A 17005-nucleotide genomic window follows, 5' to 3' on the forward strand; every position below is an offset into this window, starting at 1 on the left:
TATTGTTGCAATTCCTTGAGCCACCTAAGGGAATGAGCCAAAAGTTCTACAACCGAATTTTCTACCAATAGGGACCCTAATGCATGTTTAGTTAGCTAATTCAAACTTCAATCAAGCTTGTTTTCCTAGCCTTAAAGTAGATTTAATTTCAAGCAAGTGTGCTAGAATTTCTTCTTTGGCCAAAAACCTACATAAGTGAAAAGAACATTGTTGTGTGGGCTTTCCTTAGGGCTTAGATTCCCACATCCTTTTTCTCCATCATTGTAAGCTTTTGTGGTCTAGACCAGGAAGATTAGTTACTTTCCTTAGAGTGATTAGTTATAATTTTGCTTTGAGTTCGCAATCTAGAATTTGAATTTTCCACAACAACTATTTAGCTAGTAATCATGTTTTCATTTCATAATGGTTTAAATCTTGTTTTCATATTGAATTTTTCATTAAAATCATATTATTCATAATTTTGAATTGAATTAATAAAGTAAATCTAAGGCTAGCTGATAGTGTTGTGCTTCTAAGTTTATGGACTCCCAGATTGATAAATTTATGTCCTAATTTGTTAGAAAATTATATATTACGGAGCAATGGAACACATAAAATATTGCAGAAATATAAACACAGAAAACACATAAAACAAGAGAGGACCAGATATACGTGGTTCACCCAGTTTGGGCTACATCCATGGAGAAATAACCAGTCCTTCCTTTTATATATTATCCAGCAAACTGAAGAGATACAACCTACAGCAGATCCGCTGTAACACCCTCTTCGCTCTCCATATACTCTCTCTTGCTCACTCAGAATCCAAATATGCATAGACGTAATACAATTCCCTCATATATAGTGAGGGGTTGCCTTCTAGGGCAAAAACCCTAAATTAAACATAACTTCTACCGTCAGATCATCCGCCTAATGAACGGCCCAGATTGACTTGAAATTACTAGACTTTTACAAGGTAATTTTACATCTATTTTTAGCTTTGAGGGCGCTGCCCCCGGACCCCTGCGAGGGGGACACCCCCCCCCCCCCCCCCCGTGGAGGGGTGTATAGTCTTCCTGGGGTATACATCCGGTTGAAACCTTTGAATACAGAAGATAATTAGGCTCCACACCCAACATAATTTATGCAAATAAAATAGGCCAACATTTTGACATCGTTGTCGGGAAGCACATTAAAAGTTAGATTTTGATCTATAAGGTTTTCTTGAGTTTTTATATTTGATTTACAATATAAACATTTGGGATAGGGAGTAACGAAAGCGGTAATACGAGAGGTAAGAACATGTGCATACACTTTAGTGATTTGCCCTTATCACGTTTATATGAATAGATTAATGAGGCTTGGAAATCACAACGATCAATTTATGTATATAGAAAGTATAGTGGAGTTGAAGAATCAAATCCCCCCACTACTAACGTAACTTAAATTTCTTGGGAAGTGCAGGAATAATTCACCATTGTGGAAGAAACATCCCGCGAATTACAACTACACCCATGAACATCTACTTGAGAACCTTCATTGGTTGAAAAAATCAAGAGAAGGACAACTATAGCTACAATCATCCACTTAAAAACCTTCATTTATTGAAGAAACATCAAGAGAAGAACAAATTCTAAGTTCATCTAATGGGACAACATAAGTAAACCCTCAGGATTGGACTAAAGAATTTTGGATCCTTTGAAAAGAGGATAGGTCAAAGTATGAGGAACAAGGGGTTAACTTAGATGTTGCAATTGCACAAGGAAGAAAGAGAGCATCAAGAGAAAGAGCATTACCAGTAGATAAAGAACGAAGAGAAAGAGAATGAAAAGTTAAAGCAGAACATAACGAAAGAGGATCAAATGCTGAAATTGGAAGAAGAACCGAGATAAAAGAAGGATCTGGAGAACAAGAACAAGAACTAGATAATGAAGTCATCTTTGGATTTCCCATCCTAGATGCATCAACACTCCTTGGTATTGACGTAAAAATGAAAAACATTCATCCATTTGTACTTCCTAATTTTTGTGGTATGTTGACTAATGATATTGATGCATTCGAAATTTTTTTTCAACTAGAGGCATAAACAACGACCTGCTGCTGCGCTCGGCTCTGTTCTGCGTGGTCCGCCCCTGCGGATCCGCCCTGCCTCGGCCCATCCTTGGTGGCTGTGCGTGGGTGCTCTTGCCCTGCGCTTGCCCACCCCTCTCTCTCCTTCCCGCTGCGGTTAGAGCTGTGCGTTTGCCCGCCCTTCTCTCCCCTTTTCCAGCTGCGGTTAGAGCTGGCTCCCCATGGAAGATCCGGACCCTCCCCCGGGATCTTCCTCCTCCCCTCCCCCTCCCTCTGCAGCTGAGGCCTTCAGATCCTTGTTGGCCTCGCTCCCCAAGAAGAAAGCAGTGGAAGCCGCAAAGTTCGTCAAAAGGCTCGATGACATCCCTGAGATCGCCCTTCCTCCCGAAGGTCCAATCCAAGTAGCCCTTTCGTTGTCGGAACGTGCCCTAGTGGGTCAGTTTACAGGTCTCTGGCCCTCTCCTAAATCAACAGAGAGCTGGGTCTCCAGAAACTGGGCTCCGTTGATCCAGGGCAAGGTTACTTCTTATTTTCTTGGAAGAGGATACTTTCTTTTCGAATTCTCAGAAAAAGAAGACAAAGATCTCATTTTCAGAAATGGACCATATTTCATGGGACCTCAAGGGTTATACCTGAACAAATGGACGCCAGATTTCGATCCGGCAATGGACGTGCCTTCAGCAGTCCCAGTATGGGTAAGACTCCCCAATCTTCCGGTCCATTGCTGGAACTGGGATTCCCTAAAGCACATCGGGAACACCCTCGGGAAATTCATTGATACGGCCAACAATAGAGACCAGTATGACTGTGCCAGAATCTGCGTGGAGGTGGATCTGGAGGTTGGTCTTCCTGAAGCTGTCAAAATAAGGGTGGGTCCGTGGACACATATCCAGAAGCTTGACTACGAGCAGCTGCCATTCAAATGTCGGAAGTGCCAAGTCTATGGACATTTCGCCAGAGACTGCCCGGCCAAAGGGGCTGAAGATAAAGGGAAAGAGGAAGGATGGAACCAGGTGAAGAGATCCAGAACTACCTCCAGGAAGGCCGCTAATGCTAACATCAGAACACCCCAAACAGCGCCTGCTCAGAAGCAACCCATGGAAAGTCAAGGAAACAGATATGAGATCCTGGGATCAGAAACCATAGTTTCCCAGGATGCTGAAATCCCGAAAGAAGTCTCCCCGACTAAATCTAAAAGTGAACCAGAGATTCCCAAAGAAAAGACATCTGAAGACGAGGAGGAAACCCATGAATCCGACGAGTCGGAGGAAGAAGGGGAAATAGGGGAATCACAATCCACCCCCAGAAGATCTACAAGAGGCCGAATGTCTTCAAAAGAAAAAAGGGAACAAGAAACATACAAAGACAAGCTCCAGGGCAGCCAGCCTACGCTCGAGAAACTCCTATCAAAAACTCCGAAGACGAAGAAGGCCCCAATCCAGAGCTCCAAAGGAGCTCTCCACAACAAAAATAAGTAATGAAGATTGTCTCCTGGAACTGTAGGGGTATGGGATCCAAAGTCAAGGAAGAGGCGATGAGAAGTCTGATAAGGCAGGAATCCCCAGACATCCTCCTCATCCAGGAGACTAAGATGGAGGAATCATCCTTCCTCCAAGCAAGTAGAAAGTTTTGGAAAAAAGATGGCGCGCATGCAACTTCGGCTCGAGGAGCTTCAGGAGGACTTGGGTCGCTCTGGAATCCTCATAAGTTCTCCCTCATCTCTAAAACCCTAAATACTCATTGGATATTGTTAAAGTTGCATCATCTAGAATCTAATACAATTATGAGTCTAGTCAATGTATATGCTCCAAATAATGCAGGTGAAAAAAAATTATGTTGGGACTCCATAAAAAATTTGGCAGACCGGGAAGACTTGGAGAACATCATCATTGCAGGAGACTTCAATCTCACCCTCCTGCCATCAGAAAAGAGAGGAGGCAGTATTGTCAGGGATCCAGCAAGAGAAACAGTAGAGGATCTCATGCAAGGCTGGGACCTGATCGATATTAAGCCAACCATCGGCAAGTTCACATGGTCAAACAAAAGGGCTGGGCCGGGACACATAGCGGCAAGATTGGACCGCTTCCTGGTTCAAAGCTCCTTCCTACTCATTGGGTTGGAAGCTAGATCGCGCATCCTGCACAACAGTACATCAGACCACAAACCAATCAGCCTGGAGTTACTGACTCCTCCGGATCTGGGGCCTATTCCATTCAGATTCTGCTCTCTCTGGATCAAGGAGGCAGACTTCATGGATAAGGTCAGAGACTGCTGGAAAAGCCCAGTCAAGGGCTCTGCCTTCTTTGTATGGGAAGAAAAACTCAGAAGAGTGAAAGCCATGCTAAAAAATTGGGCCAGGACCTTGCCCAATCCAGCTGAGGAAAGGAAAAAAACTCACTCAGATCTGGAACGGCATCACCTCCAGCTAGAAACAGCTGATATTTCAAATGAAGACCTGGAAAAGGAGGCCAAGCTTCAGCAAAACTTTCATAAAGCATGCCTGGCCGAAGAAGAGTATTGGAGACTCAAATCTAGAAGTCTTTGGCTTAAATCCGGAGACAGGAATACCTCCTTTTTTCACAAGCAGGCTCAAGCTAGGAAAGGCCGGAACTCTATCAAAGAAATAAAAGAAGAAAGCAGTGTTTTAAGGGACTTTGCTAGCATAAAAAAAGCAGCCTCTGAGCATTTTGAGAATCTGTACAGAGAGGATATCAGAGCAGATCATAATCTCAGCCTCTTAGATGTTGTTCCTAAGATCATCTCACCCAAAATCAATCAGGCTCTGGAAGGCATAATCACACCCAAAGAAGTCAAGGAGGCTCTATTCGCCATGGATCCGGATAAAGCCCCGGGCCCGGACGGTTTCACCCCTAGATTCTTACAAACATGTTGGCAGATTATTGAGAAGGAATTCATCAAAATGATCCAGAAATCACAGAACTGTCAGAAGATTGGAGGCTGCACTAATTCGGCATTCCTAGCTCTCATCCCTAAGGAAAAGGGGGCAAACACCTTCAGCAGATTCCGCCCAATTTCTCTATGCAACATCGGGTACAAAGTGATCACCAAAGTGATAGCAAACAGGCTGAAAAGATTCCTCCCCAAAATCATTCCGGACAATCAAGGGGGATTCATCAAAGGCAGACAGCTAGTAGACAATTTCGTGCTGGTCCAGGAGGCAATCCATTCCAGTCAGCATCGTAAGGAAAGAGGTATGGTCATCAAACTCGACCTATCGAATGCATTTGATCGTGTTAATCATAAATTTTTGTTTGATGTAATGCTTAAAATGGGATTTGGGCAAAGCTTTATAAAGTGGATAAAAGCCTGTATTGCGGAGCCCTGGATTGCTCCTCTAGTGAATGGAAGGGCCGCTGAATTTTTCAAAGCTACTAGAGGGCTGAGGCAGGGGTGCCCTCTTTCACCCCTCCTCTTTGTCATTCAAGCCTCTGTTCTTAGTTTTTATCTGAACAAAAAGCAGCAGGATCATGTTATTAACGGATTGTGCATTGCAAGAGGAGTGAAGCGCATCAATCATGCACTCTTCGCTGACGATACTCTTCTCCTGGGAGCTGCAACTCTTCAATCAGCCATCAAATTCAAAGCAGTATTGGATGACTTCTGTCGAATCTCAGGCAGTGAGCTAAACAAGGGGAAATGCCAGATCTTTTGTTGGAATACTCCTGCTTCCACTGCATCCTCCATAGCTAGATGTTTGGGATTTTCTGCCTCCAATAGTTGGTCCTCTTTCAAGTATCTTGGGCTGCCAGTCTTCAACAAGAAAGTGACAAGCAAAGACTGGAATCCCCTCATAGATAAATTCAAATCGAAGATGAATTCCTGGGGTTCCTCTTGGCTTAACATCGCTGGCAAAGCTGTGCTCATCAAAGCGGTCCTCAACAGCCTTCCGATCTTCAGATTTGCGGTCCTTCTGGCTCCAGTGGGAACTATAAAAAAAATGGATGAATTAATCAGGGGATTTTTTTGGAGAGGAGGCAAGCATAATGACAAGAAATTCTCTCTAATCAACTGGGATACAGTCACAAAACCTTATCTTGAAGGAGGATTAAATCTCAAAGATCTGTTTGCCAAAAACCTTGCTATGGGAGCCAAACTAGCATGGAAAATTATCGCCCCGAATCCTAGCTGGGCTCAGATTGCACTTTGGAAAAAGTATTTTAGAGGCCCAAGGCTCCGGTGCTTAGACCACCCCAAAGAATCAACCAGATCGCATCTCAGCATTCTCCTTAGCAAAATCGCGCCGATGATTAACAGCTGTGCCCATTGGATTCCCGGTAATGGTAAGAAAACGCAGGTTTGGAAGGACAAAATAATGAATCGCCCCCCTTTGGTAGACGCAGGCAATTTTACAGCGCTCAGAAATTGGATGGAGGCAGCGCACATACACACGCTGTGGGATCTGTCAGAATGGACAGAGAATTACTGGACGGGCTGGAAGCGGTTGCCAGTGCCCAGCGATCTGGAAAATGAATGGACTAACTTCAAAGCTCATCTCCATGGATTGGCTCCCCTCCACGCCAACAGAAAGGATGCAAGAGGCTGGGAAAACAGTCGCTCTGGTTACACAGTCAAACAGGGTTACTACAAGTTCTTAGAGCGTCCAAACGTCCCTCCCAACCCAGCTCCCTGGGCAGGGATATGGAATTTCCCGTCCATACCAAAAATCGACCATTTTTGCTGGATTGTTAGCCACCAAAAAATTCTTACCGAGGACAGACTTCAAATCAGAGGATTTAAGGGACCATCCAGATGTGTCATGTGTAAATCAAATTTTGAAACCGCTCTCCATATAATGATCGAGTGTAATTTCACTAAATCTGTTTGGCAAGATCTGCTGGACAATTGGCATCTTGATTTTAATTTCCCCACTTCAGTTCAAGAGCTGTTTGCAGGTTGGATGGACAGATACCCAGGTGCTCAACCAAAGAACAAAAAGATCAGAGCAGCATGGAGCGCTTTGCCAAAATTCACTAGTTGGCAGATCTGGCTAGAAAGGAACAGGAGGATTTTTCGAGACAAAGCTCAGGATCACAGAATAGTAGCTAATACAGTGAAGTCCCAACTAAGTGAGTGGTTGGAAGGCATAGATGACGATTCAAACCTCAGCCAACAGGACAGAGAGCTGGGAACAGCCTTCAAGATTAACTTCCATAAACCAAGAAGGCCACCTCCAGAACTGGAAGTTTGGCAAATCAGAAAAACTGAGATTGAATTCCAGGAATGGCTGTCCAATCAATTAATTCCTTCTCTCTTTTTTGATGGAGCAGCTAAAGGGAATCCTGGGAAAGCTGGGGCAGGTGGTCACATTATCATGCCAGGCAATATTTCTTCTCATAACTTTGCCTGGGGGCTTGGTCATACATCAAGCATGCAAGCCGAGGCTCTTGCCCTCTTGCAAGGGGTAATCTTCCTCAAGGAGCTGGGAATTCGGGAAGCAAACATTCTCGGTGATTCCCAAGTTATTATAAGAGCTGTGGTGACCAACTCCAACCCCTCTGATCTGCATCTAGCAAGGCTTCTCTACAGAATCAAAAGTATCTCGAAATCGCTTCGCTTGACATACTTTCATGTCTTAAGAGCAAACAACAAAGCAGCAGACGCCCAAGCAAATATTGCTGCCCACCTAGAAGCTGGAACCGTCCTCAGAAACGAAGATTCTCTGTGGTCTCCTATCCCATGAAAAAATATGTTTTACTGTTTATTATTAAATCAGTTTGTCTGCATTTTCCATCTAGGACAATTAGCATTCAAAGTTTATTTTGAAAAATGTAAAAAGAGGAAAAGGATAAGAGAAAATGCCATTCCCCTTCTGGCAGAACAGCATGTTGGAAAGCGCTCCTCATTTTGTAACAGAATTTGTGGCCATTGGCCAAGCAGATAATGAAACACCATAACCGTTCTTGTTAAAAAAAATGATATTGATGCATTCCTGTTTGAATTTGACATTTCGTGTCATACTTATGGATATACAAATGATGCATAAAAGCTTTTTTCGTTTCCAACTACCTTAAAAGGAGTTTCTTTAAATTAGTTTATGGATTTGGGAGAACACTTATTATGTATTGGGATGATATGAAAAAAAAATTCCTTAATAATTATCAACCATATTGTAGATCTAGAGACAATAAGGAGGATATGTGTAGGATGTCCCAACAAGAAGTGAGAATCTAGAAGATTATTTGGAATTATTTTCCTATAATCTTCAAAAATCTAAGCAAATGCACTAAACCTAGACACCATCCGTAAAATTTTCATAAAAGGAATTAAAGATAAATAAATTGATGTACTTGATCTTATGGGAGTTGGTGATGTCTCTTATTTAATTTATGACAAAATATGTGAGTTGTGCAGGAAGTATTCCAAAGGACGAGCAAAAGATAACAAATATCAAAGGGAGATTTTGACTAAAATCAATAAGCCAGTTGTAGGAAGTGTTACTAGGGTAGGATTAGGTGATTTACAGTTAAATTTTAAAATTGATATTCTAAGTATTCTTAGCTCACACATAAATATACTAAAAGCCAAGAAGAGACAAGAAGAGAAAAATGAAAAATTGCCTATATTTTGTTCTAAGAGTAGAAAGAAGAATCCATTAAGGGAATGTCCATTAGACAATTCTCAACTCTATGGCATTTGTGCAAAAAGGCAAGCGACTGAAATTTGTCCAGCCTTATCAAACTTGAAAGTAGCCTACAAAGGAGAAGTCGAAGCATTAAAATCCTTGTACTATGTTGCACCAACAAGACCATGGTAATTGAGAGATGTTGATTTCTGGTAGCATCAGACGTGCTCTAGCCTCAAGATTTTGCAAGGAGGCTAGGACACTTACATTCCACGACACCCATAAACCATTTTTGGAAATTCCACTCGGAAGAGGTTTAATTAAAATTATTAATTATTTTTAATGGATCCCTAAGTCTAAACTTAGGAAATTAGAATAATTAAAGTGTGTTAAATAAACTGGGTGTGAATCTTCTAGAAGAAGAAGAGGATCAAGCCAAGATGATCTGAGCCATTGATCAGAATCTAATCTGGGTTGTTGATTGATCAACGAGAAGATTATAAGAAGAGGCTTGATGGGCATTTGGAAAGACACATCGAGTGAGATCAAGAGATTGATTTCTCAAGAGAGCAACGCAACAGTTGCAGGAGAAGTCATCGAGGAGATTTCTTGCAGTGAGGGGCAAGGATAATTTTCCAGTTGGAGAGTTTCCTGATCCAGGGATACATTTCAGAGGAGGCAAAGAGAGATCCTGAAGAGGTAGCGTAGAGCCATGTTAGGCAACGTAAAGCCATGCTGAGGTAGCATAGAGGCCCTGAGGAGATTCACAAATTTGCTGAGGAGAAGATCAGATACAGTGCTAGGAACTGGGGTGTGAGACTGGAGGTCTAGAGGATCGAGCATCTAGCTAGGAGATCAATCAACCAAAGGGAGTGACGCAGTCCCTATCAGTTGTGACGTAGAGCAGCGCAAAGGCAGCTTGGGGCTAGTCATTTAGTGGTTGGATCAATGTCAAATTGTCATTGATAGTGTGAGATATTTCTCACTAATTTCTCTGCCATTTATATTCTCTCTATTGGATAGCCATTAAGGCATCCAAGGACTGTATTCAGAAACTACTACATAATAATATTAAAACCCTCAACTGCTGCACCAATTTTCCCACATTGGGTTTTTTTCGGGGACATTAGTCCAAAAATAATAGTGTAATATTATGTGTGTGCATCTATTCTTCCAATGTTTTTATTTCTTCCACAATATTTATTTTGTGAAGGCTGCAATGTATATGTTTTGATGCCGTAGGAAACTGCAAATTTGGTTGATTAACTTAACAAATAGAAGAAACATTATCAGTTGACGCAGTAGGATTCATGGTCATTGAATTTTCACAAGCATAACAAGCATGTTTTAGGACTTCACTCAAAAATTTCATCAATATAATAATGCAAATCCTATAAGGAAAACTTGGAATGCTCCCATGCCTTAAAAAGCATGGCCTCCTAGGTAGACCCAGAACCATCCCTTTCAACAAGGTTGGTGAGGACCTACTTATGGAATCCAACCTCCCTAAAATCCTCAGCAATCTTATCAACCACCATACCCTTCGCAACCATATCAAAAAATATCTTTTCATTATCAACCATATCACAACAATATCCACAAACACCATTTATACAATATCCCTAATCAACTCAACAATCATATCATGTTCTTCCTCCACGAGTAACCCAACCACAATAATTGCAATTTCCATCTAACCAACCACCATCAAGACCAATTTAGCCACCATCCTAGCGAGCGACAAATCCAAATAGTAAAGTGGAAAATATGTATATAATACTCAAGAAGAAACTACTCCTGAATATTCAATTGTTTCTATTGATGATATTCACTTAAGACCAAGTAAAGTAATCCAAAATGATTCTCTTATAATTGTGGAAGAAGAAGAATAAATAAAGGAAATTCCTAATGAAAATGTCACAACAAATTCTCACAAAAATATTGAAGTCCAATAGGATAAATCACCAACATCCAAATCACCTCTCTATTTGGAGAGGATTGATTTTGGAAATCCAACGACTCGTCTTGAGTATGATTCTCTAAATGAATTTGAAAACATTTGTATTAAAATTCCTTTATTGCAAGCGATCAAATACATACTGATTTATACAAAAACAATAAGGGAATTATGTTTGAAGAAATCCGGCAAAAAAAAAAAGTATTCATGTTATTTAGCTAGCTTAATGTCAACTAGAATTGTCGGTAAAGAATATTTTGATTATGATATACCAAAACTAACAATTACTATCAACAATCTTGCAATTCCAAACACTATAATTTACTTAGGAGTAGTTACTAATGATATGATAATGGAAACATTGAATTAGTTAGATATATGTAATCTTCTACCAACACCTACAAATTTAGAATTAGCAGATAGATTAAGAGTGAAACTATAATGTGTAATTGAAGATATCATGGCCTCCTTGGATTAATCACAATATCCAGTAGATTTCTTAAATCTTCAACCTAAATCTAATGTAGGTAAGCACCCCTTAATTATCAGAAGACCATGTTTGGTTTAAACTAATTCGTTTATTAGTTGTAGATCAAGAAGTATGACAATTCAAAAGGTAATGAAAGCAAATAAGTCACACTTTATGCTCCCACTAAATACGTAAGTGATTTGGAACAAATGTATTGGCTTAAATAAACAAATTCAGAGGAAGAAGTAATTCCACCTCATTTTTTTATTCCTCGAGCTATCAATTTTCAATAAGAAGCAAATGAGAAATTTACTTAATCATGAATCTAATGCTAAAGGAAATAGTGAGAGAAGAACTTCAAAAGTTATCAAAAGTAGATTTTATCTACCCCATCTATGATAGTCAACAAGTTTCTCCTTAGATCCGAATTGACTCAACTCCTGGATTTAACCAAGATCTTTTGCTTTTGTGATGTGATTAGAATTGTATTTAAAATAGCATAAAGGAACATATCTGCATGTTGTAAAGAAGAAGGAACATGACAAGAATCAACAACATAAAACACAAGACGTTGATAACAGAGTTCGTCCAAGAGGGACTACGTCTTCGGGCCCTGGTGTCAAGATGGTGTAGGCTGCTGCATTAAGTGCTGGAAAGAATGATGATGTACATGCATGTGTTTTCTCTATCATATAAGTAATATGCCCTCACACAGGAGTGGCTCCAAGAGATGTTCCGCTGCAGGAACTCTCATTCAGAAAAGGACTCCTATCAGCATGACATAATTTGACATATGTGAATAATGAGTATCCTGCCAACATGGCATCAAAGGGATCTCAAATCAAACATACATGACAACACATGAGTATCCCGTCAACATGATGACAAAGGGATCTCAATCAAAACATGTCAATAAGTACATCTCACATCAAGTACAAAACAAGATCCCACATCAAACATCAAACAGGGATCTATACAACACAATGCATCTCAAGCAAAGAGATAAAGAAGTACATGATCACACTGCATATACCTCACATCAAGGAGTTATCTGAAGAAGAGGATGATAAACTGATGGATCTGGTTGTACCATCAATCTCATGGTTTCGAATCTCATGGAATGACTGCTCGCACGTTGAATGTTGACACCTGCACTCCACTTTGAAAAGTGGCCAAAAAATATAATGATCAAATGGGAAATCTGATTGCACCATTAGATTTGTGACGTCGAATAGTGTAAAATCAAGTGTTAAATTTTTGAATTATGAGAAAATGAAAATCTAGGGCTACAAGAATCTTTTAGATTCCCCTTAGATTCCTCAAAGACTCCCTCCTCTGGTTCATCTGAAGATCTACTGCTCAGATCAAAATTTTGTTTGCGCCATTAGGTTCGTGTCGCTGAGAGGTGTAGGATAGACATATATTTTGTCTAATTTGGACATTAGCAAAATTTTGCCCTTCCTGAAAATTGGGCTCAATCATGGTTTCACCTGCTCCTTTCCAAGTTCATGGTTCCAGCTGCAAAAATTAATTAAAAACTATGTCTCAATTTCTGTGCCATGCCTTGGTCTTCTGGAACCGCGTCATGGTTCTGTTCTCTGTTCCACGCCTCCGTTCTCAAATCACTCCTTTCTGGCACTGCATTGACGGCGCGTTTATATGGTGGAAGGGTGGTGGACTTTACAAAGCCGCCACCCGTGGTGTGGTGGTTAGGTGGATTAATAGAGGTGAAGAGGTTGGGGGATCAAATTCCGCCTCTCCCAAACTCGGTGCATACACCTTTTTTGTTTGTTTGTTTGTTTATAGCGCATTCGTTGTAACTGTGCGCATAACCATTGTTTGATTAATCATGGATGTTTGTTTTGTATTAGATGCGATTGGTGTATTGATGTGGGCACCCGAGTGGTGGGCCGACCATCCAGACCAGGAGGGTTCGAACTCCGCCACCCACAGTTTGTTAACAAGTGGCAAATAGAGGTGGGTGTGCCCGCCCACAACCCATATATAACATGATTGTAACGTATGGTGGTTGGGGGGGCCGACGGGGGTGATGGCCCGTCGCCCATTTTTAATTCAATTTTTTTTTTTTAATTGTAATATGAGTTGGGTCGTTAGGGGGGGGGTGTTGCGGGGTTGGTGGCCCGCCACCCCATAAAATATATATATATATATATATATATATATATATATATATATATATATATATATATATATATATATATATATTATTTATTTATTTTATATAACAATATATTTTTTTGATTTTGTCTAATATAGGGGATATTAGACAAATTAACGACCCAACAAATTCACCCGCTTTCGGGAGCTAGGTTTCATACCCCAGGGTCGATCAAATTGTAGGATACTTAAACCTAGCCCATAACCCAACTTTTACCAAAACTTTGACTGGCTCTTTCTCCCTCATACGAGCTCGGATTCGAGTGTCATTCACATTGTTGGAATCAAGGCGATGAGCACTTCGATCTGGTGCTGGTTTGGGAACGTTTTGACCATTTTGAATTTTGACCCTTTCTGAGTCCTCTGGGACTTCTGCCTGTGTCTAGAGCCACCTAGATCAATCCTCTCCACTGAGGAGCTTTTGGTCCTCCAAAAGCATGAAAAATAATCTGCCACTTCTTTGTACCCTGTTTGCACTTACAAGTATCTGATATTTCACCCTTCCTTCTCCTTCACCTTTGTCATTCAAAGCCATAAGTGATGAGCCGACACCTGCAACCTCTGCAAACCTATAGTACAATTATGCAAATTACATGCTTAATTCACATGACCAACTAATGACCCAAGCATCCCATAGTTGCCACGAGTTTATAACACATACTCGGTGGTCAAGTTTACATCAAAATGGAAACAATAGCCTAGCTATGAAAACAAGTCCAACATATCATTGTTGCTTCAGTAAGTGATGGAAAATACATCATCACCGCAACACATGATTTACAAAAATAAGGCCAAACACTATTGTTTCTTTGATAAGTGATGGAAACATGACATCACTTTCACAATTTAACACGCAACACAAAATAAGACCAGACATCATTGTTGCTTAACAAGTGATGGAAAACACATCATCACTCTTACATTTTAAAATGCAACAAATGATTTACAAAAGCACGACCATGACAAGCTAACATATCTAGAACCCATTTTTCACTTATCAATGTGAATGGGTCATCTCCCTGTGGTGGTTTTGGTTGTCGAATAACTACTTCACCTGGTTCATGCATAGACACTTTGTCTTTAAGGCGCTCTTCTGGATGGAGCTTCCAACAAGTGGCTCTTTGATGGCCACCTTTGTTGTAATAACTGCAATACATCTTCTTCCTCTAGATCTGCTTAACATGTTTCTTTACCTGCTGTTGAGAGGGTCTTTCATGCCTCCTCCTTTTGTGTAGTGCTATTCTTTTCCAACACTTAGAAAATGTATGGTTACGTAATCCACAAAAGGTACATGTTTTTTGATTCCATGATTTATGTTCATCTTTAACAACATGATTATAATCAAAATTAACATTCAAATATCGAGACTCGTAATACCTTTCCTTTCTGTCTTTGGTGTCATCATGGCAATGAGAGCTTGCCTCTGCTCTTTCCCTGCAATGGGCACTGCCATGGGATGATGGGGATGTGTTCCCATCATTCTCTTTCCTCGACGATTTCGAAGATGTCTCGAACGAATCTGAGACCTTCGAGCGTTCTCCTTCGGTGTATCCCAATCCTGCAAATCGAGGTTTATGCACAACCTCGAATGGTTGAGTTATGTCTTGGTTATTAACACCAAGCTCTTTTTCCTCCTTATACCTCATCCTGGTAAGGAGCCGCATGTTTGTCCCTGTAATTGGGATCTCCAAATCTCCAACATAAATCATACTATGTGAAGACGAAACAGAAAGGAAATCAACATCTTTTACCTTCACTGTTGAGTTGGAAAGAACTGATGAGGGCTTCTCATCATCTTTTTTTGTTGATTCGATTGTTGTTTTGGTGCATTCCCCAACTTCCTTTCTGACATACCCAAGTCCTGCCTGACGAGGTAATTCCTCCACTTTCATGGGATTGACAATGCCTTGGCCATCAATGCCCAAGCCTTTTCCTTCATACCCCATTTTCTTCAATAGTTTGGAGCCAATTCTTGTGGTATGATTTTCAAAGACATCGAAATCATCATCAGGACACATACATGAATTCATAGAATTACTTTTTACCTCACATGGGTCACGCTGCAACTTTTCCAAGGCCTCGTCCTCAGCTTGAAACTGTTGTAGCAAACTTTTTTTCTCCTCTTTCTCTTCATGTAGAATCATCTTCAATTTAGCTTTCTCTGCTTGAAGACTCTGGTTGTTGTGCTTCAATTATTCTAGGGCCTCTTCCGTGGCTCGCAATTGAAGTTGCAATCGGTCTTTTTCCTCTGTCTCTTTCCATAGAGCTTCATACATTATTTCCACCTTTTGGGAAATTATGAGCATGGTATTGTACATCTCTTTGTCATCCTCCATCGTTGCACGTTCCATTGTTTATGCTCGCAATTTACATTCATGCAAAGACCGCTCTGATACCAAACTTGATCCGAGTTACTCAACTCCTGGATCTAACCAAGATCTTTTTCTTTCGTGATGTGATTAGAATTGTATTTAAAATAGCATAAAGGAACATATTTTCATGTTGTAAAGAAGAAGGAACATGACAAGAATCAACAACATAAAACACAAGACATTGATAATGAAGTTCGTCCAAGAGGGACTACGTCTTCGGGCTCCGGTGTCAAGATGGTGTAGGTCACTGCATTAAGTGTTGAAAAGAGTGATGATGTACATGCATGTGTTTTCTCTATCATCCAAGGAATATGCCCTAAAAAAGGAGTGGCTCCAAGAGATGTTCCGTTGCAGGAACTCTCATTCAGAGAAGGACTCCTATCAGCATGACATAATTTCACATATGTGAATAATGAGCATCCTGCCAACATGGCATCAAAAGGATCTCAAATCAAACATACATGATGACACATGAGTATCCTATCAACATGACAACAAAGGGATCTCAATCAAAACATGTCAATAAGTACATCTCACATCAAGTACAAAACAAGATCCCACATCAAACATCAAACAGGGATCTATGCGGCACAATGCATCTCAAGCAAAGAGATAAAGAAGTGCATGATCACACTGCATATACCTCACATCAAGGAGTTATTTGAAGAAGAGGATGATAAACTGGTGGATCTGGCTGTACCATCAATCTTGTAGCGTTGAATCTAATGGAATGACTGCTCGCACATTGAATGCTGACACCTACACTCCACTTTGAAAAGTGGACGAAAAATAGAATGATCAAATGGGAAATCTGATTGCACCATCAGATTCGTGGCATCGAATAGTGTAAAATCGACTGTCAAATTTTTGAATTCTAAGAAAGTGAAAATATGGGGCTACAGGAATCCTTTAGATTCCCCCTAGATTCCTCAAAGATTCCCTCCTCCGAGTCATCTGAAGATCTGATGCTCAGATCAAAATTGTGTCTGCGCCATCAGGTTCGTGTCGCTAAAAGGTGTAAGATAGACATAAATTTTGTCCAATTTGGACACTGGCAAAATTTCGCCCCTCCTGAAAGTTGGACTCAATCACAGTTCCGCCTGCTCTTTTCCAAGCTCATGGTTTCACCTACAAAAATTAATTAAAAATGTTGTCTCGATTTTCGTGCCACACCTTAGCCTTCTAGAACCGCATCATGGTTCCGTTCTCCGTTCCACAACTCCGTTCTCAAATCGTTCCTCCTTTCCGGCGCTGCACTGAGGGCGCGTTTATATGGTGGAAGGGTGGCAGACTTTACAAAGCTGCCACCCATGGCGCCATGGTTAGGCAGATTAATGGAGGCGAATAGGTCTAGGGATCAAACCCTGCCTCTCTCAAACTCGAGCCATAGATATATAGAT

General features: G+C 40.8%; 1 protein-coding gene across 1 annotated transcript; it reads left to right on the plus strand.

Moving 5' to 3' along the window:
* The first annotated feature begins 2711 nt into the window (after positions 1 to 2711).
* On the plus strand, positions 2712 to 7747 carry LOC149140391 (uncharacterized). The gene is made up of 2 exons (XM_089450968.1): positions 2712 to 3243; positions 3867 to 7747. The coding sequence occupies exons 1-2, from the start codon at positions 2712 to 2714 to the stop codon at positions 7745 to 7747; spliced, it is 4413 nt and encodes a 1470-aa protein (XP_089307094.1).
* The last annotated feature ends 9258 nt before the right edge of the window (positions 7748 to 17005 follow it).

The sequence above is a fragment of the Pinus tabuliformis genome, chromosome X (assembly GCF_031772625.1).
Source record: "Pinus tabuliformis cultivar Carrire ecotype Pingquan chromosome X, CPIR1, whole genome shotgun sequence".
NCBI lineage: Eukaryota > Viridiplantae > Streptophyta > Pinopsida > Pinales > Pinaceae > Pinus > Pinus tabuliformis.

Bases quoted from the DNA above. Each gene is read 5' to 3' on its own strand.
- LOC149140391 (XM_089450968.1), top strand. From the start codon at position 2,712: ATGGACGTGCCTTCAGCAGTCCCAGTATGGGTAAGACTCCCCAATCTT. The intron at 3,244-3,866 runs GTGAACCAGAGA...CAAATAATGCAG, and splicing joins CTCCCCGACTAAATCTAAAA to GTGAAAAAAAATTATGTTGG.